The sequence below is a fragment of the Platichthys flesus genome, chromosome 8 (genome assembly GCF_949316205.1).
Source record: "Platichthys flesus chromosome 8, fPlaFle2.1, whole genome shotgun sequence".
NCBI classification, from domain to species: Eukaryota; Metazoa; Chordata; class Actinopteri; order Pleuronectiformes; family Pleuronectidae; genus Platichthys; species Platichthys flesus.
The window spans coordinates 14,763,051-14,788,891 of record NC_084952.1 but is presented as its reverse complement, the minus strand read 5'-3'; the positions used below and the strand labels follow the sequence as shown (position 1 = coordinate 14,788,891).

The 25,841-nt window shown below is 42.5% G+C and overlaps 1 protein-coding gene across 1 annotated transcript in view; it reads right to left on the bottom strand.

Moving 5' to 3' along the window:
* The window catches only part of nexmifb (neurite extension and migration factor b), a 51,595-nt gene that overhangs the window by 7,551 nt on the left and 18,203 nt on the right, over window positions 1-25,841 (bottom strand). Inside the window, exons 2-3 of the mRNA XM_062394535.1 lie at window positions 5,649-5,779; window positions 20-155 (exon numbers count right to left, since the gene is read on the bottom strand). Coding sequence (XP_062250519.1) covers window positions 20-155; window positions 5,649-5,730 — 218 coding nt within the window. The 5' untranslated portion in view covers window positions 5,731-5,779. The remainder of the gene's footprint in view (window positions 1-19; window positions 156-5,648; window positions 5,780-25,841) is intronic.

Sequence of the window (25,841 nt, the reverse complement as noted above, 5' to 3'; positions counted from 1 at the left end):
CAGGGACAGGGCCAGGGTTGGTGGTGTAGGTGTGGTTCTCTGTTGTGTTGGACTGGCCTGCTGTGACGTCTCTGCAGCAGGTCGGGGTGAGGATGGAGGGAGAGCAGCATCAACGAGCCTGCACAGACTCAGATCAGCATTCTGCTCACATGCTCCTGAGGGAAAAAATAAGAAAAGATCTCAATTCGTTCACGTCTTTGAACCATAAGTCAGAAGTTAAATTACATTGTTTTTGCTCTGTAGCTACATTGACATTTCTTCTGGGCTGCTGACATGCAATTACAGTAAATTAACCCCCCAGAGCTCAAAGTGTCATTTTGTGATGCCAGCTTTAAACATTAATAAGTCAGTTTTGGTATTAGATTCAGTAAGAGGTATTAGCAATGTCAAGTTGGGTAATGACAACTTCTTACCCATTACAGTTTGATTTTCAGATGTGAAAGTCGAGACTGTGAAAGAGCTAACACGGCCATTATAAATTCACACCAAATTAGCTGTGGCTCAGGACATAGAGCAGGTCGTCCACTAAGCATAAATTGCGGCGGTTCGATCCCCCTTATTTCTGCCCCTGACGCCTGCGCTAGCACTAGATGATGTATGGGAAAGGGAGGATAACAAAACTGTATTGAAAAGTGTTTTTGAGTGGTCATCTAGAACAGAGCTGTGTAAATACAGACCCATGAATCTCACACATCATGTTAACACATGAAAGTGCTAAAGAGCTGCTAGAAGTTCAGTAACATTCAACAAAATCATTAGCTCTGTGATGCGCTGCACTGCAGCATTCTCGGAAACAAAAACCTCCTGAAAAATGGGCCTCATCCACGAGTGTAGAGCTGCTTTCAGACATGCACGGAACTCTGAATATTAGAAATGATCCAGAGGGGCTGTGAGAATGTGACAATGTGAGCCAGTTGCTGCGAAGCCTCTCCGGACCTGCCGGCCTTCTGGTAAAAGGTCAGGAGAATGTCCAGGTAAGCCCTTGTGAGAATATGACAGGATATTGTCTAAAGAATTCACCGCAAGCAGGAAGCGTTGATGACGTTTCTAAAATGATACAGACACAAATGCGATGAAAGTAGAAGAATTTAAAGATAAAGATAAAAGTGATCAGTGTCGTTCCTTTGATTGTACAATTATGTTACAGTTATTTCAATAGATAAAAGTTATTTTCTGTTAAATAAAGCTCTCATCCAATGAGAGAGTTGAAAAAGTCACTTCTAAAGTAGCGAACTAAAAATAATGTTAGCAAAGAAATCCACTGCTTGATAAAATCAATATACAACAACAGCACTGCGGTATTGTATATTTTTCCTCACCGACACAAGAGCAGTAGATTAAAGTAATGCAGTCATATTGCTTTACCTCCCCCTCCTTTTAGCTTTTCATCTGTGGAGACGCAGAAGCAGCTCTTCTCTTTAGGCAACAAGACACCCCAAATTAACACAGGTTTCCAGCAACAAGCAGTGATGGCTAAAAGTGAAAGGTGATTTTCAAGAGGTCGATTGGGACGAGGTTTTAATCAGTTGAAGACATCCATCTGACGAGTAACAATCAAAACCCACAGAAGTGGGCTTGTAGCAGCAGGCAGATAGCTTTGTTTGCTCTGCATAATTAGATGACAGCAGAGGAGGCAGGTACGTACACATGGGACACGACAGGCCCATATGTTGGAGACTGTATAACCAATATCATCTACACCTGCCTCGCGCTACAGTCCCAAGCTGCTGCCTCACACTTATTCTTTAAAACCATGCCAGAAAAAAAAATGTAAACTGAAAAAGAAACAACAGCAGTTAATATGTTCAATGAGGTTAACCAGCAAATTCCCCCCATTTTAGAATGAATGCGCCTAATCATTGCAGAGGCAATGATACATTCTTGAGGGGAGGACAGCTTAAAAAAGAGTATTCAACATGGCTGTATTATTGGTGGTGAATAAATCTCTGAACATGGTGATGATTCGAGAGCGATTTGACGAGGTAATTAAATTCCTGAGAGCGTGTCACTGTGGGTTTTGCGGCCTGCAGACGCACTGGTGCAACCCTGAACGCCTACTAAAAGCAAAGACCTTTGCTACTGTCATCCCTAATGAAGAAAACCTTCCCTCTTGCTCTCTGGAAACTGTTACAGAAGGGACGTGTCAGAGGCTGCAGAAGCAACACTGCGAGGCGGCTGCCATCGGTTCCCTTCAATCTGCGAGCCAAAATGACCTCCGAGCAAAAACATGTTACTGACACATGTTCTCTGTGGAGAGTCGGGACAGATATCCTATTCCACATTGGGTATACCGGCTACACTGCATTGTGGGGCTCTGAGTGTAAACATTGCTACAATTACTAATAATTAATGAGAATTCTGGTATCTGAGTACCTAAAATCTACCAGTTCTCAAATAAGACAAATATAAAGAATTGATAACTTCTCTTTCATTACCTCTACAAAAAAAGCTAGGACATAGATGGAGTAAGAGAAATAAAAAAAATGGGAGAAATTATCCTCCTTTCTCGCCCCATGCTTGCATGAAACCTAAGCTGCCTCCTAATGTTGCAAAAAGATTGTTCAAAATTGCTGTGAAACATTAAACTCATATTGAGAAATGTGTTTCCTCAGGGTTTATAATGGATTAACAATCTATCCTATCCCATGTGTGCGTGCATGCAATTTTTCTGCCGTGTGTGTGTGTGTGTGTGTGTGTGTGTGTGTGTGAGATAGAGTGCGAGTATTGGCTGGGGGGTATAGTGTTATCGAGAGGCCATCTGTCTCCAGCTGGACCATTAGCTCTTCAGCTGTTCAGAATGTGCCACAGATCAGTCAGTCAGACAGGTACACAACCACAAACACAAACACACACATACACACTAGCTCTTACAGCGATGACTGCAGCTGACAAATTGAGTTTGACATTGGAGGTCAAAGGGGGAACGGCAGCCTCATATTAACTGATACAGTACAGCATAATGTCACCCTGACAAATGCAAACAAGATAAACATCCAAAACTCTTACTGCTGCCAGATTTCAATATCTTAGCGTACAGAAAAAGCAGCTCATGTGCTAATAAATGGAAAACAAGCTTCATATACTGAGGCTGTCGCACCTTGTTTAGCCCATTGAGACAAATTGTGATTCCTGAATATGGGCTATACAAATAAAATTTGATTGATTGATTGACTTTGAGATCGCTCTAACACTTTTCAAGTTTCATAAGTGTGTTATCAGAAGAAGTGCTCCTTGAATAGAAAGCGAGCCTGGATGTCACACAGCTCATGAAAGCTGGCATGGGCATCCACCAGTGAACATATGGAAGGACACCAGCTGCTGGCAGGTGGTGGTGATCTGCTGATCCCCAGCTCTGCCAAGTCCAGCCATGCTAGACAGCCTGACCACAGCCAAACTAGCCCAGACCAGTTAGCGCTCGGAGCTCTCACCCCCTCCCCCCAACACACCCCAACACCCCCCCATTCTCCAGCCATGATACTCGGGGCTCCGTCCACCTGAGGTAAGCCGCCCTGTGCCAGGCAGCGCCTGCAGGGAGGTGCCTGCAGGGAGACGAGCCCATGTGGAGGTACATGGTCATGGCCATGAGGAGAGAGACAAGTTGGCTTATGTGGCCTCATCTATTAGTGTGTCAGACACCACGCATGCTCTCACAGCCACACGTGCTCATATGCACGTATTCATTCTTTTTCCTCTCATCACTATCTAAATAAGACAAACATAGAAAAAAACACTGTAAGAAATGTCTATGATCTGCCTCTGCTACTCACAAGAAAAAATCCATATTTCCATTCCATGTGTTGGAAATAATTAAAAAGCTAAATTATTATAATATAAAGTACAGTGCAAATGAAAACAGCTGACAGTCGCCTTTTTCTCCTTTTAATGGCTTTCTGAAATCATTCCTCTTTCCTCATTCCCATCCCCTCTCTATCCTGTCTTCCTCCCTTTTTCTGGTCGCTATCTCCTTCCCTTCCAACTTCCCTGCTCCTCATCCCTGTTACACGGAGGCTTTTTCAGTGGCAAAATGCAGAGTTAGCCATTCTGCAGCTCAGCCACCCGGGGCATTCACACATCCAGCTGGTGGGCCGGCCACAGAAGCCGCCTGCTACCTTTTACTCCGTCTCAACTATAGGACAATTTGTGAATGGCGGCGTCTGCGGTGGTGGTTGTGGGGTAGAATCAATCCAGCCTGTACAGGATGTTCATAATAAGTGGTGAGTAACTGCAGCATGATTCATGGCCATCCTCCTCAGAGAGCTGCCCTATTCCTGCTCAATGGTGCCGCATTCACCGCTCTCTTTTCTGCTGCTCTCATTCTCCCTCCCTCTCTCTCCTCTTTCCCTTTCAGTGCCTCATAGGACCAGACTAGTGCTGGGGGATAATCTGTGTGATTCTCACAGTGGGAACCGGTCAGTCCCCACTGAGCCTGACCAGAGCTGAAACACTGAGATAACCCTCATCTAAGGATCAGTGGTGCTTGGCAGAGGTAAACTATAGGGGGCAGTAGGCAATGGTTGAATGAGTCTTGGAAAATGCACAACAACAGTGAGGATTTTTAGTCCAGTGAACAGAACGAACTGTACTGCAGATGTCACCGGGCTGACTTTAACTTTGTTACTCAGAGGCTTACATCATAGAGATATTAAGATGCATTCTGAGTTGAGGTGTTTCCTTTATATAGTTATAGTATATACATAGAATACTGCAACTTATTACACTTCATTGAAATTATTCCAAATCAATATATAGAAGGCATTCCATTTGGATACTCATATTGATATTGTATTACATACCTGCCTATAAACTTATAACGGCCAATATATATATATATATGTATATATATATATATATATATATACATATATACATATATGTATATATATATATATATTGGCTGTATATATATATATATATATATATAGGTTTATTTCAGTATAAGCTGCATAATGCGCAAATACAGAATACAGAATGCACAACACATCCTCATCCCATCATCCTGCACACTGCAATTTACTCAAGTACATCTCTATAAATAAATGAAAAAAGTTATAGTATGTACAAGTATGTATGTAGTATGTACAATCTTCGTGGTTTGGGATCAATAAATCTTATCTTTTCTTATCTTACATTGAAACCTTAATTTGTCTGTGCTAATAAACGTGGGCGAGTGCATGGGAAAAAATTAATTGCAGCTTCCTCTTTCACAATTTCATCTTTTTTATGCTAAAAGGTAGATTTCTGAGATGTGAAAGCATCAGGAGAGAGGATTAACAATAGCGTAAAAAGCTTCATCCAATGTTTCTTTCCATTTTTCCTTTAAAAAAAAAGTCAGGATGTGTTTCACCTTCTCCTGTATTTCGTCAAAGAGCTTAAAAACCGAGAGTGAAAAGCTAATTCCAGACAGCTACTTCAAATTGCAGTTTCAGTTGAAGTTGTAAATCTGTTGTAAAGCTTTCATTTATTCTAATTCTCTTAGGTCAACACCTGAGTCTCAAAGCATATTTAAAAAGAATTAAAAAGAAGAAATTGTATTTTCATCTTCGTGGCTTAATTTGAAAAAAGCCCTTATACGGGTTTAACGTCATGCTTTTGATCAATCAAATACATTTATACATGCATACATACTCTATAAAGTGAACAGTTTTCACCTGTGTTCTCCAATACGTTTGCATTCTCTGGTTCTGAAGTCTTCACAATCAATGTGAGACCGCTGTCTGTTAACACATCCATCAATACGACTCAGCGCTGCACCTCCTACGCATCATTTTGACTGTCCCACCTGTTGAAAGAGAGAGCCAGGGAGAAACAGAGGAGACGGGGGAGAGAGAGAGAAGAGAGGTTAGCATGAAGGCAATCGTTAATGGGTGACTGCCACATGTCAAATGTGGAATAACATTAACGGAGTTAGATTTCATTACAACAAAGACACAACACTAGACATGGAGACAAAGACACTGTTGCAGTAAAAGTAGAAAAAAACACCGTAATAGACGTAATAGAGCCATCAAACAAGCCCCCGCTGCACCAAACAATCACTAACTTCTCCTGCGTATCACAGATCTGTGTCTAAAATTAATTCAAACTTTGTCAACCAAGAGAGTACACAAAGAATCATAGCCGAGATCACTATGGCAACTGTATGCCATACCATCCTATTTTAAGCTTCATTTAACATTTATAGCAGAGTTGTTAACTTATGCGACCCTTACATAGGCAGCTCTGAGCATATTTGTTTATTGTAATTAACGGACACCCTCCCTTCTGTGCACCTCAGCAACATGAAAACCAACCCGGCTCAAAGAAGTGAGAGATTAAAGAGATGTGACTGAGGCGGTGACAGCAAACTGTGAACACTAACAATAGTTTTTACTGTAGCGAGTGATTGTGAAAGTGGGGGTGGGTGTGATGGAGTGCATATATGGCAGGATGCAGTGCAGGTACAATGTAATACAAAGCAACGCGTTAAAAGGCTGAGAGAGAGAAAAGGGGTTGAAGTTTGTCAGCCTGTTGAAATTAGGTGGGGTGGCACAGGGAAGGCAAAGCACATTAAACAAGTGTGATTCCTGAAATAATAATGATGCTACGAGCGACTATGGGCCCGTAAATGATGAAGATTTGATGCTGTGGCCTCCCGCCTGCTTATATTGTTTTCTTTCTTTCGGCTGCTGCAGTCCTTCTCTGAAGGAGTGGTGCTGCAGGATGACAAATGAGCCAGGGGAGGGGATCTAATAACATGATCTCCTTGTGGTGTGAAAGGGGGGAGATTAAGACAGACGGCAGACAATAAGACAAAGGTAGTGTGCGGCTGACTACAAACAACTGCCATCTCTTTCATCCTATTGCTTCTAAATGTCATTAGCTGCTCGCTGACCTGAGCGGGAGAGCTACCTGAAGGGAGCCCCTGCTTCAGCTTATAGTTGCAGACACACCGGCTCAGTGGGTAATTACCTCATGAGCCATCACATCTGCTCATGTGTGCAGCAGGTACAGGGACCCTGTAGATAGACCCAGCCGGAACCTGCTCTTCTCCTCACAGAGTGGCACTATTACTCCTAAAGCCGGAACCTGACTAAGAGATGGTTTCTGAGGTCATGTTGTACCATTTCAACACAGTGAGGAACCGCAAGTCTACATCTGGCAATAAAGACATCTATTTTGACAATGCATTAACTGGAATTGGATTTCTCCTCCTGAACTGGCTGACCCAGATGAGCTCGGCCCGGCCTCATCAATGCAACAATCCCAAGGACTGAGAGAAATAATCGAGTCACAGCAGCACCCTATTAAAAATAGGCTGGAGCCACCGAGCAGTGTGTCACCGGAGTGGCAGTGACACAACACACAGCTGGGCCGCTGGTCAGGGTACAGAGGTCCTGCCAGAGCTCAGCGCCTAGAGCTGCTTCTGGATGTGTAGCAAGGTCTCTGCATGTGTGTGTGCGTGTGTGTTTGTGTGTTTATGCCCGATTGCATGTGTGTTAGACAAAGCCCCAAGGCTGAGGATCCACAGCATCAGCATCCACTGGCAGAAGCTGCACATACAATCACATGAGGAGAGAGATGGAGGGAGACGGCGAGAGAGAGCGAAAGCCGGGAATTTCACAGCACTCCCAACACCCCCTCCCGCCAGTCGGCCCCAGCGCCTCAAATGTGTTTATTTTCCACATTATTCACGTTTCTCCTGTATGCTCCCCCGTCTCTCCCTCCCCTCACCATCTCCACCACTCTGTCAAGACCTGACGAGAGGCCATTTCAATAATGAAGATGGACTTACTGCAATAGAGAGTGCACATAAATTGGAGCTACAGCCAACAAGCATGTCCAATTTGCCAAGCGGTTAAGCCTGATGTCTGGGTGCAGCTTTAAGAGGGCGCCGCGGCTGCCATCAACGGGTTTGCGCCGACCTGATTCATCCATCCACATCATTAATACTTCACAGAGGGCACCACCGTTTAACTCTGCTGCAGGAAACCGCTCTTTAAACACCACACATTAGGGCACGTAATCACTGTGCACTCATTTCTGGAGCATTCAGCAGGTGTAGGGAAATAGCTCGTACTTCTGACCCCTCCATTGTTCTTGCATGAGCGCCGGGTTCTTTGCACGGCGCGAGAGTGAAACAGAGACAAAGAGCAGAGAGTGGGAAAAGCCAAACAAAGTAATTAGGATTTGATTTATCCTTTTAAACCCTCCTCCACACAGCATGTGTTAATGTGCAAGCTGGATAACAAGATAAGAACATGTTTACTCGTGCTATATGGAACTTATCAGCACCACAATCAAATTCCTGCAAGCCTCCTTCCGGGTCCTCGTTTCAATGCATTTCTCTTCAATTCGATTGCATTTCTCTCCAATGAAGCGGCTACAGGAGGGATGGCTGGAGTGGGATTGTGTGTAATAGTCGAAAATACTAAGCAAGGTCTCACAGCAGTAGCATATGTAGGTACAAAAGGCTCATTGTGTCTATGTAGGGAGACAGTCAGGGGCCAGGGAAAAGATCCCCAACAGCCGAGCTCTCAAAGACGGCAGAGCGCCACAGGGAACACTGGTCCAAACAGAGAGCGCTGAAATGGCGACTCCGCTTTTCAGCACAGGTATAGGGTTTTAGAGCAGGTCCACCGGTTGGCTGCAGATACACTAAGTAATCAGCCTCACACGCAACTCACAGTAACACTGTTCAGCCTGTGAACTTGCAGCAGTACAGGAGAGAGAAGAACAGATCAAATAGATGCACAGTGCCCAGTAAGTCTAATGGCAAAATCAGCATGTCTTGAATGGGTACTGCACTGGTAATTATAAATATTCTAGAGCAGAACTTTTATACATGCATATAAGCAGGTGGGAACTTGTCCTTCAGCTTAAAGGTCAGGATTTATATATCTGGGAGGAAAACTTCTAGTGAAAAATACACAGCGAATGTGAAGGTCTGAGATCCTTATCGTAAGATAAAGTGTCTTTAATGTCAAGCACATTTTACTCATGCCGAGGTCTCTGAATTTAAGTTTTTCTCCAATTGTAAGAAGGGTCATTTCTTCTACACCCATAGACAAGCTGCAGATTCAAGGGCAGTACTATAATGGAGAGGGAACATGGAAACTCCACAAAAAAGACCTCTGCTGTGCTGAGATCAGGCTACAAAGCTGCCCACTGATCCATCATGCCACTTCATTCGTTTCTTCGTCCCTTTCAGTGACTAATTGTTTAGATTCTCTTGTTAATATATCAGCGAACCACACACCTCTTGCGTAGCCCTCTACGTCTTTGACGTCTTTGTTTCCTAGTTGCTGCAGAAGAGACATTAACTCTCTTTCCTCTTCTCTCTCACAAACATAAAGAGTTCTGTCGACGGCTCATCAGGTCAGGACAGTTCAACACTTGTCCTTGAAACAGAGCTCTCCTCTTCTGACTTACCAAGCCAACCACAAAGCTGCAGCATTGTCTCCGGCAGAACACATCAGACACTTTGCATCACCTCAGCAGTTGCATTTAGGGCTGGTTAAAACAGCTTTTTCTATATCAATTTACTATATCTCAAGAAGTCAAATGTCAGGAATACGTCAGACTGACCTCTACTTATGTAAAACACATACTTACTAAACCTGTCTTATTAGTTGTGGCCACCTGAGGGCAGCGAAACAATCTATAAAACACATGCTTATATATTGTTTGTTACCTTATGGAGTTGATATGTTGCACCTGTTAGCAACAAGCTGCCTGTCAAATACCTTGTGCAGATATGGAGCATGATTATTATGTATTTAAAGTCATGCTTGTGTTGACCCGATGAGCATTTCCAATATTCACTCTTTCTGCTTAATTTTGTTCTTCTCCAACTCCTATGGGATTCTAATCTGACTCTTTAAATGCTTGAACACTGGGCTGCTAGTGCCAGTCATCAAAGCACATCTGTATACGTCCAGTTCTCTGATGCGATGCTTGCACCAAGCACAACACTAATTAAAAAATATGTCCAAGCAAACATAAGGCATGTTATTGTCTTAATGGTGATTTTGAACATTTCCAATACGGTGGCTACAGTTTTAGTCACATTTATCCCAACCCCAGCCCCTGACCTAAATGGTTCTTGGTTCCAGACCAGCTGGTCTTTGGCTGTCGGAATGTGATGAATCGGTTAGAGTTTAGGCACCGAATCCAAACAGGCCCTGCAAATCCACCACCTATTCACCAAAAGCTGCTGTCTGGTGCTGGGCAAGAAACAAAAAAACCTAAGTGAACAGATATTGATTATAGCAGCCTTAAATTATATTTTTTTCTTTGCTCTGACTTACTAAGAGTTATTTGGACAACATCGTTTTAAAACAGAATTCAATACGATTCAGGGACTAAACAATAACAGTCAATAATATTGATAATATTCAATCACGTTATTTATGATTTGCAAACGTCTTTGTAATCTGAAAACAACAGAAATAAAATCAATGTTTTAAAAATGTAGAAGAGAAAAACAGCACCTGATTAAGGCAAAGCTGAGTGAATAAGGAACATAACAGATCTCAAGTTTGTAGGCATTTCATGAAACGTGCCTGTGTTTTCGTTTCTCAACACAAAGCTTCAAGTGACTGACTCGGCCATGAAGATTACTTGTCAGGTAATATCACAGCTGAAGACAAATCTCAATGATTTTGTCTCTGACCTATGACGAAAAAAATATATATATTCTTATCTGTATGCCTTAATTCAACGGTGGCTTCTACATCAGCGCCTGGTGCTGTAAACCTTCTCTGCCAGATGTTTGCTGCTTTATTTGATCAAACCTCCACACCTGAAAACCCTGACATGGCCCCAGTGATGGCAGAGATATGGAATATGCTTGAGATAATCATCGTCAATCACGGGCGGCTGGAGAGCCCGGGAAGCATCTAATAGGGAGAGATTCAGTATGATTTGGGATTATAGAGCTTGATTCTTATCGGCACAACCCGCAGATCCAGACTGCGACAATTGTAACCCCCGTCACCTACAAGGTCTCACAGCTGCCACAGAGGGAAGGTGCTGGCCTCATATAGTGTTTTTCTCAGGGGGCTTCTCAGCCTATTAGTATTTTGCTCTTAATGAGATCGTAGCACAGCTGAGATATAGCATGTGAGTGACACTGCTCTCAGGATTTAATCAGCTCAGTATGTGTTTTCAGAGACGACATCTCTCATCTGCTTTCACTTATCTCCCAGCATAAATCTGCTGACATTTTCTCAGTTTAATGTCTAATTAAAGGAGGATTTCAACACATTTGTGGAGATCTTGCCAATGGTCTTTGAATATTGATATGAACTGGATCAATGGTTATGTCTGGTGAATCACACACCATGCAAATGTCACATTTTGGTCATGTGATAACGGGAAAAATCTCAATTTCCTGCCAATTCTCTTTAAGCTGCAAACAAAGATCTACAAAAAACCTTCAACCTCAAGGATACACCAGTACATCAATTCGGAAAAAATATCCTTATATGACCAAAATTCAGAAGTTCCCAATTTCTTTTTGTCAAAATATTTAATATCATATGATAAAGTGCAATTTCTGACTCCATACCACTCCATTCTGAACAAGGGACAATACAAGAACAACACATATGATATTATTTTATGAGGATGTAATTGGATTGGACTGGAAAGTATTGGATATTTGTGCGGTATTAAATTACATTTTTGGTTTTGTCTCTTCACAATGACAGTATTTATAGCAAAGAGTAGCATTACAACAAACTGCATTACAAGTATAGCCCTATTTCACAGGTGTTGGTGTAATCCTTCCTTATGATTATATCTTGGTATTCTTAGTTTGAATCTCCCAATTCAGCTGTGTTTATTTGTTAGCTATTAATCATTGAACATATGTAAATAACATTTCCTTTTCAGCGCCTTGTCAAAACTGTGAGACACTGAACATATAGCGTATAAAATATTTCTTAAATCATGCCCCTGCAGTGCATTTATATAATTTATCAATTCCTTCAACTGCAGCAGCTGTTCAGATTAAAAAGATTGAAGATTCCAAACTATGTTTGTTGATATCAGTGTTTGTCAAAATACATAAATGAATTGTTTGATTAGTAATTTTAAAGTTATCTTTAAATACAATGGGACTAAGCTGGTTAAATACATGCTGGAAACTAAAGACATAATACAAGAAGGTACAACATGTAATGAATAATCAATTAATGTAGTTTTCTTGTCCAGTGCAGAAACAGGCTGTATGACATCTGACTTTTAAATTGCAATATACGAACTGATAACTATGTCTGTTTCTCTGTTTATCATTGCACAGGCTGAGCTCTTCAGCAGCGAGGAGAAGAGGACGGAGAGAGATAAGAGGAGAGAACTAAGCGTAGGGAAGGTCAAGAACGAGAAGAGAGACAGACGATTACAATTCATCACTGGGTGCCTCCAGAGGCTGCTGCTGCTGCTGCAGCATGTGTTTACAGTGCTGCTTCATTCATACCTGCACAGATGATCAGTCAAAACAAGGCTCATGCCTAAATAATAACAAAAAGATTCTAGGGGGGGATGGGGCCCTGCCGGTGAATGGCAGAGAGAAGAATGGCAATAAGGCAGCCAGTAGGCGAGGTGTTAAAAGTTGATTAGGTTGTTAAAGGTCACATAGTCAGGCCTCATCAGCCGTCCCAATGGAGCAGGAGAAGCAGCTCAGGGCCTCAGCACTGCCGCTAATGAGACAGAAGCAATGGCATCCTCACTAACACATGGATATATCCTGCTCCCATGTAAGGATATCTTCTCATGGTACATGAAAGAACACGACGGTACCCAGTGAATGTGATGACATTAACAAAAATACATCTTAACTTGCCTGAGGTTGCTATAACAAGCCAAGAACACCCAGAGCATAAGGAAATCTGGGTGAGGCATGTAAAGCTAAATTATTTGATCGCAGATATTGGAAATGCACTGTACATTCATACATTCTTTTAACACAAAACACACACCCACACACACGCACGCATGCATGCACAAACACATACACACACAAGAGGCCATAAACTTTAAAAATACAGATTAATTTGCTCCTTTGAGCAAATCTATGTTTGGTCCATCCACTGCTCACAAAGGGGTTAGTCTTATGAAACCATTGCGTATTTAATGAGCTTCTGCACAAAAGCTCAAGCAGACACACACAAACAGACACACACACGCAGAGCGCTCCCACTCAGTACAGTTAAAAAGATGCTGATGTATGAGTAAGTGTGGATAAATACAGAAGATGCATCCAACCCCCAGACACACGGAGCCAAAAGTACTGATCATGACCAGCCCTACAAACTCCTGACTGAAACACACAAAGCCACTCACACATACTGGCGTCACATGCATCAAATAATCTCGACTGCAGCCGTGAAGAAAGGTCAGCCATCAGATACATAATTATCATAATTCCAACAGGTGCATTTATTAGAGCTACGCTTCGTTTGCTTTGCCAAATCTAAATCAGTCTGGGTGTGTGTGTGTGTGGGCGTGGGGGGGGGGAGGCAACTACACCGCAGTGATTAGTGCGGATACAGTGTCATAATGTCCTGCAGGTTTACACGCTTGCCAAGGCACTCAGTCAATGCCTGTTTCTGCCACAACAATGCCTGTCAGACACATTATGCGTTGAAGTGATCGATATTTTTTATTACCACCACTTTGTTCTACCTCTCTCGCATGCGCTCAAGAATAATTGACATTTATGCCATTTTCAGGGTAACCGCTTTTCTTTCCCTCAGAATGTATGTGTGTGTGTGCGTGTGTGTGCGTGTGTGTGCGTGTGTTCCTTACTTTAAATTAAGGTGTGGAGGCCTTTGGCTCAGGATGTGTCTTTGACAGTTGTCAGAGAGTGTGACTTTCACTCTGCTATATTGTGTATATATACTGTGCGTGTGTGCATGCTGCGCTTGTGTGTTTGTGGAAGAACTTTAAGTCCATCAAAATGAGAAGACCTTCGAGGTGAGGCTGGATCACAGGGAAAGGGCATCCGAACAAGAAGTGATGATGGTCGCTAGGCGTGCTGGCCTCCACGGCAGCCAATCACGGCTGACACAAGAAAAAAAAGCAAAATCACACTCGATATCAGTGGTGGCTACAACGGCCATCAATGGCTAATCAATAGAGCAGTGCACCTATGTGAGACATGTACCATTAAGTCTGTGGGTCAATGTGTTGGCCAGCAGATAGCACTGCCCCCCCCCCCCCGACACTTGTCCCCATTTCCACACCCCACATGCTTGATTAGCTGCCCTGCTTGACTCCATTGATGTGTATCAGTGGTCACGCCCGGAGCCCTATCAGTCAGGGACTCTCAGAAGGGTGAACACATGCGACCTCTGCCCTCTGCCCTCTGCCCTCTGACACCGTGTGACCCTCAGCTAATTATGTGTGTGTTTTCCAAACACCTGCTACGCTTGCACCATTACCCTTCTCTCTGAAATATAGAATCACAATTACGACACAGTGTTAGTGAGTTATTACGCAGAGGGTGGGTTAAATATTGAGTGAGATGAAAATATAAACACGCAACAACTGCAGCCAAATTTCAGCTCCTCGACATGTACCGACGAGTACTTGCTGGTTATATGAAACAGTGGAAATGTGGGTTCAATTTATTACATTAGCGGCGATTTGTCCTACGTTTTGTCAGCACGTACATGACATCGCTACACAGACTGACAAACAGAATGTGAGAACACGCACATAACACAAGAGCGAGTAATTAATGGAATGACCTCTGAATGCTGCAACCGCAATAACCACTTCTCCTCACAGCTACACACAGACACACACATATTAGAATAGAATGGCTTGCCGAAGCTGCTGGAACCTGCCAATTATTCTGTATTTTACTGGACCCTCGCTGCATCAGAGGTGTGATTGGAATAACAACCATACTCCGAACCAGGCAATTCTCCATCCCCTGTAGGGAAGCGTTTAACCAGCAGGGGAAGAGGGAAGGAAGTGTGACGAGATGGAGGACAATGAAAGCGGATGTATACAAGTCGAGAGGAAGAGGAGAGGGAGAGAAAGCAAAAAAAAAAAGCTAAGGATTACACGATGAAGGAGAGAAAGGGGAGGAGATGGGAAGAAGTCAAAGCCGGGGCTCCCTGGCAACATGCAGAGGCAGAGGCAGTGTGAGAGTGAGTGCTGTCTGAGTGACACTCACTCTCATATCCCCCCCCCCCCCCCCCCCCCTGGGGAAATAACCCCCTTAATCCAGCATGCTCTTTCAGATAGACAAGATCCCCCTTCTTCTCCCAGCAAGGATATGAAACACTCCCCCTTGTGATTCAAATAGCAGGGATGAGGGCAGGAAATCGAATAGACAACAATGTGACGTGGCGCAGCGAGAGAAAGACATCAATGTCCCGGTCTCTGCCCCTCTGGCAGCTGACTCGCTTCCACGGCAAGAGGCGCAAAGTCATTGGTTCGGGCCGGAGGAAGTGGCCTTCCATTGGCCTGGGTGTCGGGAGGTGGCGTAGCAGTGGTGTTAGAAGGCACAACATTAGATAGGCAGGTGCCTTTTTACTGCGAACACCTGCTTTCCACGGGAGAATGAAAACGTTTGTGTGAATATGAATACCGTACGAAATGCAGATTATCTTTCTTTTGCTCTAAATCCGCAGCTCCTTTGCCTGACTTGTGAATACTAACCCACTATATGCCTCCTATATCCTCTCAGTAATATCCTTTTTCCTAAGCTTACACAATGGGACAAATGCTCCGACACAGAGTTAATTAACAGGAACGCAGCACTGGACGCACCACGGAATCAATAAAGTCAAGGCAGGCCCAGTCACAGCAGGCCAAGCGGCAGGACCCGCCAACCACGCAGCCTTTTCACTGTGAACCGAGGGAGGTCTTTTTCTCTCCATACTGGGTAAATCACTCCACAGCCAGGCTGCTTGGTGCACAGTGCAAACTGCAGAGCTAGGCCGACACAGTGTGATATTATATTAGCATTACAAAGGCTTTCCCACCATCTGTGACACACACCAGAAAAAAAATCACTTTTCTGTTTCCGAGCGCCGAGCGCTGATGTTTCCATAGGTTCAGAGAGGAGGGCTGATGGAAGTGTGGCTGGGGACGACAAACACAACATGTATTTATTAACAGCCTCTCTGACACGTGTGATTCACGTCCGGCACAGTAGGCCACATACAATATACGTTACATTCTTGAAGCGTCGTGGTTAATATAATCCTTCTACCTGCAGGGTTTAGGGATATGGGCATCCACAATCATTATGAAGCCATTAATGTTACAGCACTGCACTCTGTGGCATTACTACTCTGATTAGAAAAGATAGGCCAGGTTTATGATCATTTCCAGCGTTGAATAAAGTGTTCTCCGCAGTGAGAGCAGATAGAGTTCTGTGCTTCACTCAGCGGCCTAGGGGAATGAATAGACTTGGCTCATCCACACAGCTCTCCTTGCTTTCCACTGTAGCCTGTTGTCACTAGCCCCTGGTCGTCCGCCAGTCGCCTACTTGGCAGGGAGAGGTGCTGTACAAAGCAACTGGCAGGTCTGCTAAATAATGCTGATGGAGTGCGATAGAGAGAGAAGCATTTCCTTTATTCTACACAGCTACTCTATCTGTTTCAGCACGGAGAGAGGAGGGACGAATGCCGCCTGCCTTTTTCTTCCCAATCTCTTCGACCGAAGAAGCAGAGAGCAGCCCGACCTACCTGGCTCCTCTTTGTGTTATCGTTTGTGATGTTTGCCAGATTAAGAAAAAACAACAGCCCTCAGCCGATGGCTTTCCACATTGCCCGGCTCTGCAGGAGCAGACAAACCTGCCAGTGGCTGGGATTTGCAGCTGAAACTTGGTGCATACAATTACACAGATGAAGGAGGGACAAGTGGACAATAGCAATGCAGCGTTGAGGGGAAACACTCATCCAGGCAATCATGCAAAGCCCTCGACTTAGCCAGTGAAACAGAAGAGAGGGAGAGCGAAAGAGAGACATGATTATCACACGCTGTATGACTGACTTCATAGTTCAAGCTTCGGCATCAGCAGCAACATGATCACCCTCCTGTGTGTATGCAGTCTATTCTTCAACAATGCTGTGTGAATTAGAGTAGCACGGAAGCAACAGCAGTTCAGTTCAGCCACTGAGCTCAACAAGTAGATTTATGGCCGGTCCACACTAATGCTGCTATTTTGCAAAATATTTCCTCAGCATTTGAGCCTCTTATACAGACGCAAACTTTATTTTGAGTCACTTAAACAGAGATTTATTCAAATGTATTTCAAAGTGCTGATTTTCAAAAACTCTAGCTTCTGTGTATCCATGTGTACATGTAAAACAGCTCATGATGACGTCACAGTTTTTTTCACAGAGACCCACTATTGCTTTGTGTAATAAGTGAACCAGAAACAACAATGGCGGTTATATATCTCTACGTTTGGTTATCACTGCTAGGGCTAATTACAAGTTTGCAGCTAAATGGAGCTTCACTGCTCCACAATCACAGGCGTCTGCCTCGCCCTGTGATTAGACCACAGCGTTCTTCTGTGCTATTTGTTGATGTTGACTTTATCGAGACATACTGGGACAGCATACTTGAAGTTATTTTGGTGTGATTGTCTGGATGGATATTTATTTTAAAAACATATATCCATTCATAAAAAAATGTGTAGTGTAGGCTTTAATGCACTGTGGTAAAAAAATGAGGTTTGTTTATTTGGCTTTAAATGTCCAGTGTGTAATATTTAGGTGAAAGGATCTATTAGCAGATTGAATATAAAATAATCCTAGTAATGATTTCACAAGTGTGATCGTCTAAATTGCACGAATTATTGTTTTCTTTACCCTAGAATGAAGCCTTTTTATTTAAATACTTCTCTACGTAGGCCACCATGTTTTTTACAGTAGCCCAGACTGGACAAACTAAACACCTTTTGATTTTTTAATACAACTGAAGGCTACCACAGGTTCTCTTTCATGTTTGGAAGGGGAGGGTGAGGTGAGGGGTATTCAGCTGCAACATGCAACTTCACCAGTAGGTGCCACTAAATTATACTCACTCAACCTTTAAACATGCCGATTCATTGGCAGACCTGAAGCTAGACCAGAAATACCCTATTAACATTGCTCATTATTCCTGTTCAACTTTACATTCAGCCATTGGTGCCTCATGTGTAAACACATGAAGGAGATGTACATGTATGGGCTGTATGTAATAGAAACAACCCCTGCATAGCGTATGTGTGCACATTCAGTGGCTGAAAGCACAGGAAGTATAAACACATATCACTTTAAGGAGCGAATCATGTAAATGACAGCACATGATTCCACTGAGGCTTCGCAACAACCTGTAATTCCCATATTTGGATGAATACATTGGACCCCTGTCATCTGATGTGGATATTAACTGCGAGCATTACTGCAAATAAAGACCATATATGGCTCAGTGGCAGTATATCAAACCACTCTCATGGGAATAATGTGAAGGGTCAATGCTGTTTCGAGCCCGGTGTAATATTTGTGTCATGTAGGATCATTCTGAAAACACCTGTAGCTGCATCCTCCCTTTCACTAAATGTAATTTGTATTAGCATATGGCCAAGAATATCCAACCGGGAGGTGCAGTCAGGAAGACAGCCAGTGAGAACGAAGGTAGCAGGGTTACCTCTCTTGTCAAAACCAATATCCACGTCTCGAAGACTAGACTGGGGAGAGGCAGCCAAAATCATCTACATAAAGGAGAGGCACAGAAATCACCTCTCATAAAATACGACAGGGGAGCCAGCTCACACTGGTTAAAGCATGATGAAAGGAATGGAATCCAGCACAGCTCCCTGTCTGTGGATAATCAAACAACCCCGGCGCTAAAAGCATGGCATTCAAATTCAATTGTGAAAGCTGCTGCTGTCAGAGAAAAGAAAAAGACATGGGAGAAAAATACCGTCCTGTTGTTTTGAACTCTGTGGGAGCTTAAGAGGTGTGTTTTAGAATGCCTTCCATTAGAGGTAAAGGGACAAATTGTTAACAGTAAGATAATGCAGAGATGAAAAAAAATTAGATGCATGGTACAGCAATTGCGTCAAACGATGATCGATTGCTAATGTAATGAAAACAATTTAAAAAAAATTAAGTTGAGGCAGTAGCGTGATCTCAGGATGTCTTGAAGTGGAGGATGACAGCCACATCTAATCCCCAAGGAAACAGCCGCACATATTAACCAACCATCGACGACATATCACATGGATTATCACAACATGTCAATGCATGAGATATCCTGGTCGCTGCAAGTCGATCACCTTGTGCAGCAGGTGCGTCACAGGAAAAACAATGAAGTGAAAGACAAATAATTAAATACGCTTTTAATCCTTAAGTGACAGCTGGTGAATCATATACATGTTAACTCTATACACACACACACACACACACACGCACACATGGACTAAAATAACACGAGTTCCCAGTGCACAACAAAGAGCTGCACGCGTTCACATTCACTGACACACGCAGGCTTTTACACTTGAACTGCAATGTAGTGGTGCGGCAAAACAGTCGAGGCAACGGAGAGAGAGAGAGAGAGAGAGAGTATGAATGCCTTATTACAGTGTGTAAAGTGGAGCTGGGAGCTGGGAGCAGGGAGGGAGCGGGGAACGTCTCAGTGACAGAGGCAGAGGCTGATGAAAGCCCTGCATAGAGAAGTCGAAAGCGCAGACACATGACACAGCTCATATCTGCTCACCATCCAGGACAGGATCACATTCATGTAGCCCTCTCCTTCATGTATATTTAAACACTTGCAACTCCAGTTCAATTTCAGCTAAAAGCGGCTGCTATTTCTACACGTAGATGTATACATGTGTGTGTGTGTGAGTGTGTGTGTGTGAAATAATAAGCACAGGCCTCGTGAGCGGAAAAGTCGCAGATGACCCCAAAATGGAGACTTATTTACATCATGTCTCATTTTATAGAAAAAGCTAGCTGCTTGTTGCGGCTGCGACGCATTACGACTGTGATCTTCACACATGGATGTATCTTCAAGGCCCTTGGTGTGTTTGTGTATGGGTGTCAATGTGAGAAAGTGCGTGGGCGTATTTGCTTGACTATATCTTTGTGTAAGAGAAAAAGGGATTGACATGATGATGAGAGCGACGGAGTGAGAGAGAGAGAGAGAGAGAGAGAGAATATGGACATGAGGGCTGAGAGCAAATGAGAACATGGTGGTGATGACGGAGAGAGAGAAGAAGGAGAAGGTTGAGGGAGTGGGGGGTCTTCACCGAGCCTAGGGGGTACGTAAGATTACAGATGTACACACAATGTTCTGGAGCACAGGCCAAGGGCTGAATGAGAGTGTTGCTGTTTCTCCAGCGCTGCTCGCTGCAGCTCACTCTGAGCCTCGAATTGCTCGATGCCCAGGGCAGCCATTCAGAGGCGCTCCCCCAGTAACAGCACGGATAGACTCTCATATTCCAAATAACAGAGGTCTTGCAACATAACAGCAGTGCTGCTGATGAGCCCTTAAAAGAAAAAAACACCCAGGGTAAAGAAAGTCAAGGAGACGGCTCACATTTTCCCTCACATCATTTGTCATTAGCTGCAGGTCCCTCTGAGTGCACTTCCAGTTGGCTTTTCTGTTGTTACATTATTATTTTTTTTTCTCTTATTATTTCAAATGTAGGGTAGCAGGTATAATTACACCTCCTCAGCCTCCTTCCATTATCAGTATAACCAGATTAAAGTGATACCACAATTACCTCAACTGTTATCCAGGCTCATGTTAGTCAAATTAAGGCAGGAATAACACGATTAACCCAGATTACTTGTCAATCTTCTAAATTACTGTCACCATGTGTAGAGCTTTGTCAAACCTCTGTCAGAGCAATAATGGTGTATATGAAGTTAAAACCTGGTTTGATTTACATTGGTGCAGATACAAGCAGAGAAGGAGTAACTGGATTTTTAGAGTGACAGCAGGAAATCGTATAAATAATAATGACCCTCCTTTTTCCGCCTCTTAATTGGTGGCACTAATAAGATATTTTCTCCAGGCACCAACGAACTCTTTTTTCACTGAACCTGATCATAACAAATAAACATCATCCAAACTCGAGTTTCCGCATGGTGAACATTGATGGTTTCACCCCTGTTTGTTTTTGTCTTTTTTGTATTTTTTTAAACAAGAATAGACAAAAACTCCAGGATTGATTAACACAAAACCTGGTGGTAGGATGCAGTATGGACCAGGAAGGAACCCATTACATTTTGGTGTTGATCCGGATCCGAATCAGTCTCCATGACTTTCAATGCGCATGTGCCATATATGCACTATATATCAGTTTCTATATATCTGGTTAGCACTGCCTCACATGCAGGCGTCTGCCTCGCCCAATATTACCAAAGCGTTCTTCTCTGGTATTTGACGGATTGTTGACATTGACTGTATGGCCACCTACTGACCCGGCATGCTTGTTTGAGAGCCTGTGGTTGTGTTATCGCCTGAACGAATGGTTCTGTAACACAAGGGGGAAATATCAGTCTGGAAAAAAAATCTGTCAGAGTGCTAACAAGGCTTTAATTAAACAATTACCTTGATCTTGTTTTACTCAATCAGGTTATAATGTGCATGTACAGATTCTAAAAATATTCAGTAAGTTGTGGCATTCCTACTTTCTCTCTCTCTCTGGTGATAAAAAGGACTACTTCAGAAGTAGTGATATAAAAACTTATTATCCCTGATACACCAGTGGAAACTTTGCTAACAGCCAGTTCTTCTGCAAATTAAATATTTCAAGCGATTTGTCTTTGTTAATTTAATTTTGTCAACCTTCCATTCTTTCTCCACTTTCCACTTTGTTTATGATTTATCTGCCAAAAAACTGAGAGGAAACACTCACCTATCCTCATGAGGCGCTGGCTCACTGACAGACATCAAAACAAGAAATACAAAAAATGGATTTACTTGAACTTATTGAGATCAAAACTTCCACTGTCACCTCACAAGCAGTTATATAAACCAGGACAGATGATTCAAATCAGGATGAATAACTTCAGAGAGTGATCGCTGCCGGATACAAAAACAGACACTTGAAGAAATCAACAAGCAGCCATGGAAAATACTCCCAAAGATGTCCAAATCAAATTAGGAAAGGAGTCATTCATTCATGTACAATGAATTTTATATGTCGTTAAATATTAAACTGAAACATTCAATATTTATAACTTTAAACACTTGTGTTGTAGTAAAAATACCATGGGAATGGTGAATTTTATCCTGAAGACTGGAGCTTCCCACAGCATGAGACTTAACACGTTAAAATTAACGACTGCATCAGAGTCCTGAGCACGGAGCTTCATAATGTGGTCCAAGACGTTTTAATTCTGACACAGGTTGGAGTCCAAAATAGCAAATTACATTTTAAATCAAACTGGGCACGAGTTCATCACAATGTGGATAACTTTGGGGAGCAAGTTCGTTTTTGTGTGTGTGAGAGAGAAACTGCCACAAGAATCTGACACAAAACACAGAGAGACAAGTACAAGCATGATCACGAGTTTGTCCAGAAGCATCTTTGCACCCAGACAGCGTCACTATTTATACTCGCACCCTCACAGGTCAGTGACGACCGAGACTGATCTCTGACCAGCTACCTTCAGCTGGAACACCTTTTCAGAATCTATACTCCTGAGTAGAGAGAGACTTCTACATTTGAAGAACATTGGCAGCTATTCTGGCATGAAATTGCACTTGTATATCTGCTAGCTCCAATATTTTACTATTTGTTAACATAAGGCTTATGAGAATTTGTCATGGCATTAGACGGCAAGAGGCGCAAATGACCTTAAACACGTCTTAGCGTGTGTATATCAAGTCTTCACAGGAAACCTTTAGATTATTAGGCACTTATCCAACTACCATAATGGCAGGAAAGTCTGTGGAGGTCAAGGATAATCATCTGCTTTTATGGTATTTAAGGTCTTGTGTGTGCACAACAGGCTCTACAAAAGACATGACGACATATTTTTCTAAATCAAAACGCCTAATATAATTTTTCTGTTTAACGAAAATTAAAAATGCAATATATATCAAGCATGAACACGGGACTGTTGTGGGAATAGCAGAGATTACAATCAAGAGAACTGCAGCAGTGAAACAGGTTACTGCTTTCAAATAGCATATGGGTGCAGTGAGTGTATAACAGTGTAATGATGTGTGAGTGCTGTCTATGTGTATAATCTATATGGACAAGAGGAAGAGGAGCCGCTGTGATACCAACAGCTAATGAAAATCTCAGCTCACAAACAGAATATTATGACAGTATAGTGCAGACTGCTTATGAATAACTTTAGTAATCAAAAGACGACAGACATACATCTGTCTTTGACAGTGTATTTGGGTTGCTGCATATTCCTCATAGGAGCATCCAACCTGCACTGCCCTCAGACCTCATCAGGAAATGATCGTCTGCTTTTTGAATGGGATAAGAGGAGCTGATTTGATTGGCTATTATCGAGGCTGCTTTGCTGATAATTTATTCCAAACTAACAATGTGTTCATCCTGTGGCAGCCCCCCACCCAGACACTGCAGCACTCATCTCTGGTCACCAATAATATTTGGACCACACCCATAAGTACCTGGAGTTTACAATTGCTTTTTTGCATTTAGGTTTCTGCCCAGTTTCCTGTATGCTCTTTAAAACTGAATTTATGTTTATTCATATCCTTAAAATTAACTCAAATCTATTGTGCTAACCTATTTTTACTTTAGAGGTAGAGGTATGAATGTAAGTCGTGGGTCTCAGCTTCTAAAATGAAGAAAAAATTGATAGATGTACAGTACATTTATTTCTCTATGTCTGCTTCATGAATTTTCCATCTACATGATCTGAAGGAGGAACCTCACAGCCCCCACTGACCTATAGGCCTGTGCCTAATCATTAATATGTATGAGAAAGAGAAAAGAGAAAAGACGTCCACAGAACGGGAATTGCTCTCCTCTTGACTTCTATCTGATGCACTGACTATAATGTTGATCCAAAACTTGGTTTATCTCTGCTCGACAACAACATGATAACAATAAAGTATTATTCAAATAGAACAGAATAAAATAGAATGGAAATTTGTCTTTGGCTTCAAGCAGAGCACATGGAAAAAAGAGAGCAAGGACACATGCAAAAGACAATACGTCCACAGAGGCATACATACATCCACACATTCATTCATACATACATACATACATACACACACACTCGAAATTCTTCTACCTTGGCCTAGAATACATGATATAAAATCAATAAATACAATAGATAAGAGAACCTAGTAATACTAGTAAATGGTTTTGTATTTATATAGCGCTTTTCTAGTCTTGATGAACACTTAAAGCACTTTACAGTACAGTTTTACATTCACACACACATTCATACATTGCATCTATTCACAGCACTTTGTTATTCTATGGGGGGCCATTGGGGGTTCAGCATCTTGCCAAAGGACACTTCAGCATGCAGATGGGTCAGACTGGGGATCGAACTGCCGACCTTCAGGTTGGAGGACGACCACTCTACCCCCCAGCCACATCCACCCTTTATAGTAGTAGTACATATTTGAAACTAGTAACAGCTCATACATATTTTTTTGATTAGTAGGATGACAGAAGCTGGAAAATGGGTTTTAAAGACGTTTCTCCGTTGTCCTGTGTAATTTCGTGTTAGTTTTTCAAGTGAGTTTTTCAAGTTGTTAATCATTTGATTACTACAGAGTAAACTCTGGATTAATGGGGATTGTTAATTACCTGATAATTTCAATGAAACTTCAGACTTCTACAAATTCACTTTTTCAAATGAACCTTTCATAGGATGACAAATAAAGAAAGTTATTCCACATGGTTTGACGATGTAGAAGTTGACAATAGTGATAATTTTTGTAAAGAGTGGTATAATCATCATACGTGCAGTATTAGCACTAGAGCTGCGGACCTGTGAATAGCAATCTTTTTACAGTGGGGATGCATTGCCCATATTTAGATACAGTCTAAGGCCACTGATATAAGTATTCCTATGGATCATAATCAGTAAACTGAGATTTTTTTTTTTACAACACTGCCAAACGTTATCAACCAACTGATGTTAATGGATGTAAGATTAATATCAGCATTTTCTTTGAAAGTGCATTTATTGATTCAAATCCAGGCTACAGTGGATTTTTGTCATTGGAGCAGCACACAGACTTAATCACGGTGCCTCTCTGACCTTGCTCAACGCCATTTTTTCCCTGACAATTACAGTCCAGGAGCTTTTGTACTGTTCCAAGCCTGGCTGGCCTTGACGCCTGTATCTAGCTTCTCCTGTGTGAATGACAGCTGATAAAAGCCCTGGGCTTTTGCTGGCATCACCGCCGCTATGTAATTCCACTACACGGGAGTGTGCTTTTAGCCATGAAGCCCACTGCCACAAGAGCACTAAAGACACAGGTACAAACCGTTGCCAAATTGCCCTTAAGCTCCAGAGACATTTCCTCTGACATTGTATTGACAGAGACAATTGTCACTATTCTAAGGGTATGTTATTGCATCAGTAGCCAGGCGTCTACCGTCCCCAATACTGAATCACAACAGAGATAAGGTTGGTTGCCGCATCAAATACAGTCACCCTAATTATGAGGGTGCGCATTAAAATTTCATCATCGAAAAAAAACAAGACAACAATAAAGTCTCGCCAGGAAATAATGCGCCAAGGCAGCACAATGGAAATAATTTTTTTCTAGCAACCCAGAAACCTGAAGTAAATCACTAAATCCAGCTTATGTATGCTCTCAGAAGTGTGTGCATGTGGACATAAGCACACGTGTATGTGTGTAAAAGGAGAGAGAAAAGAGAG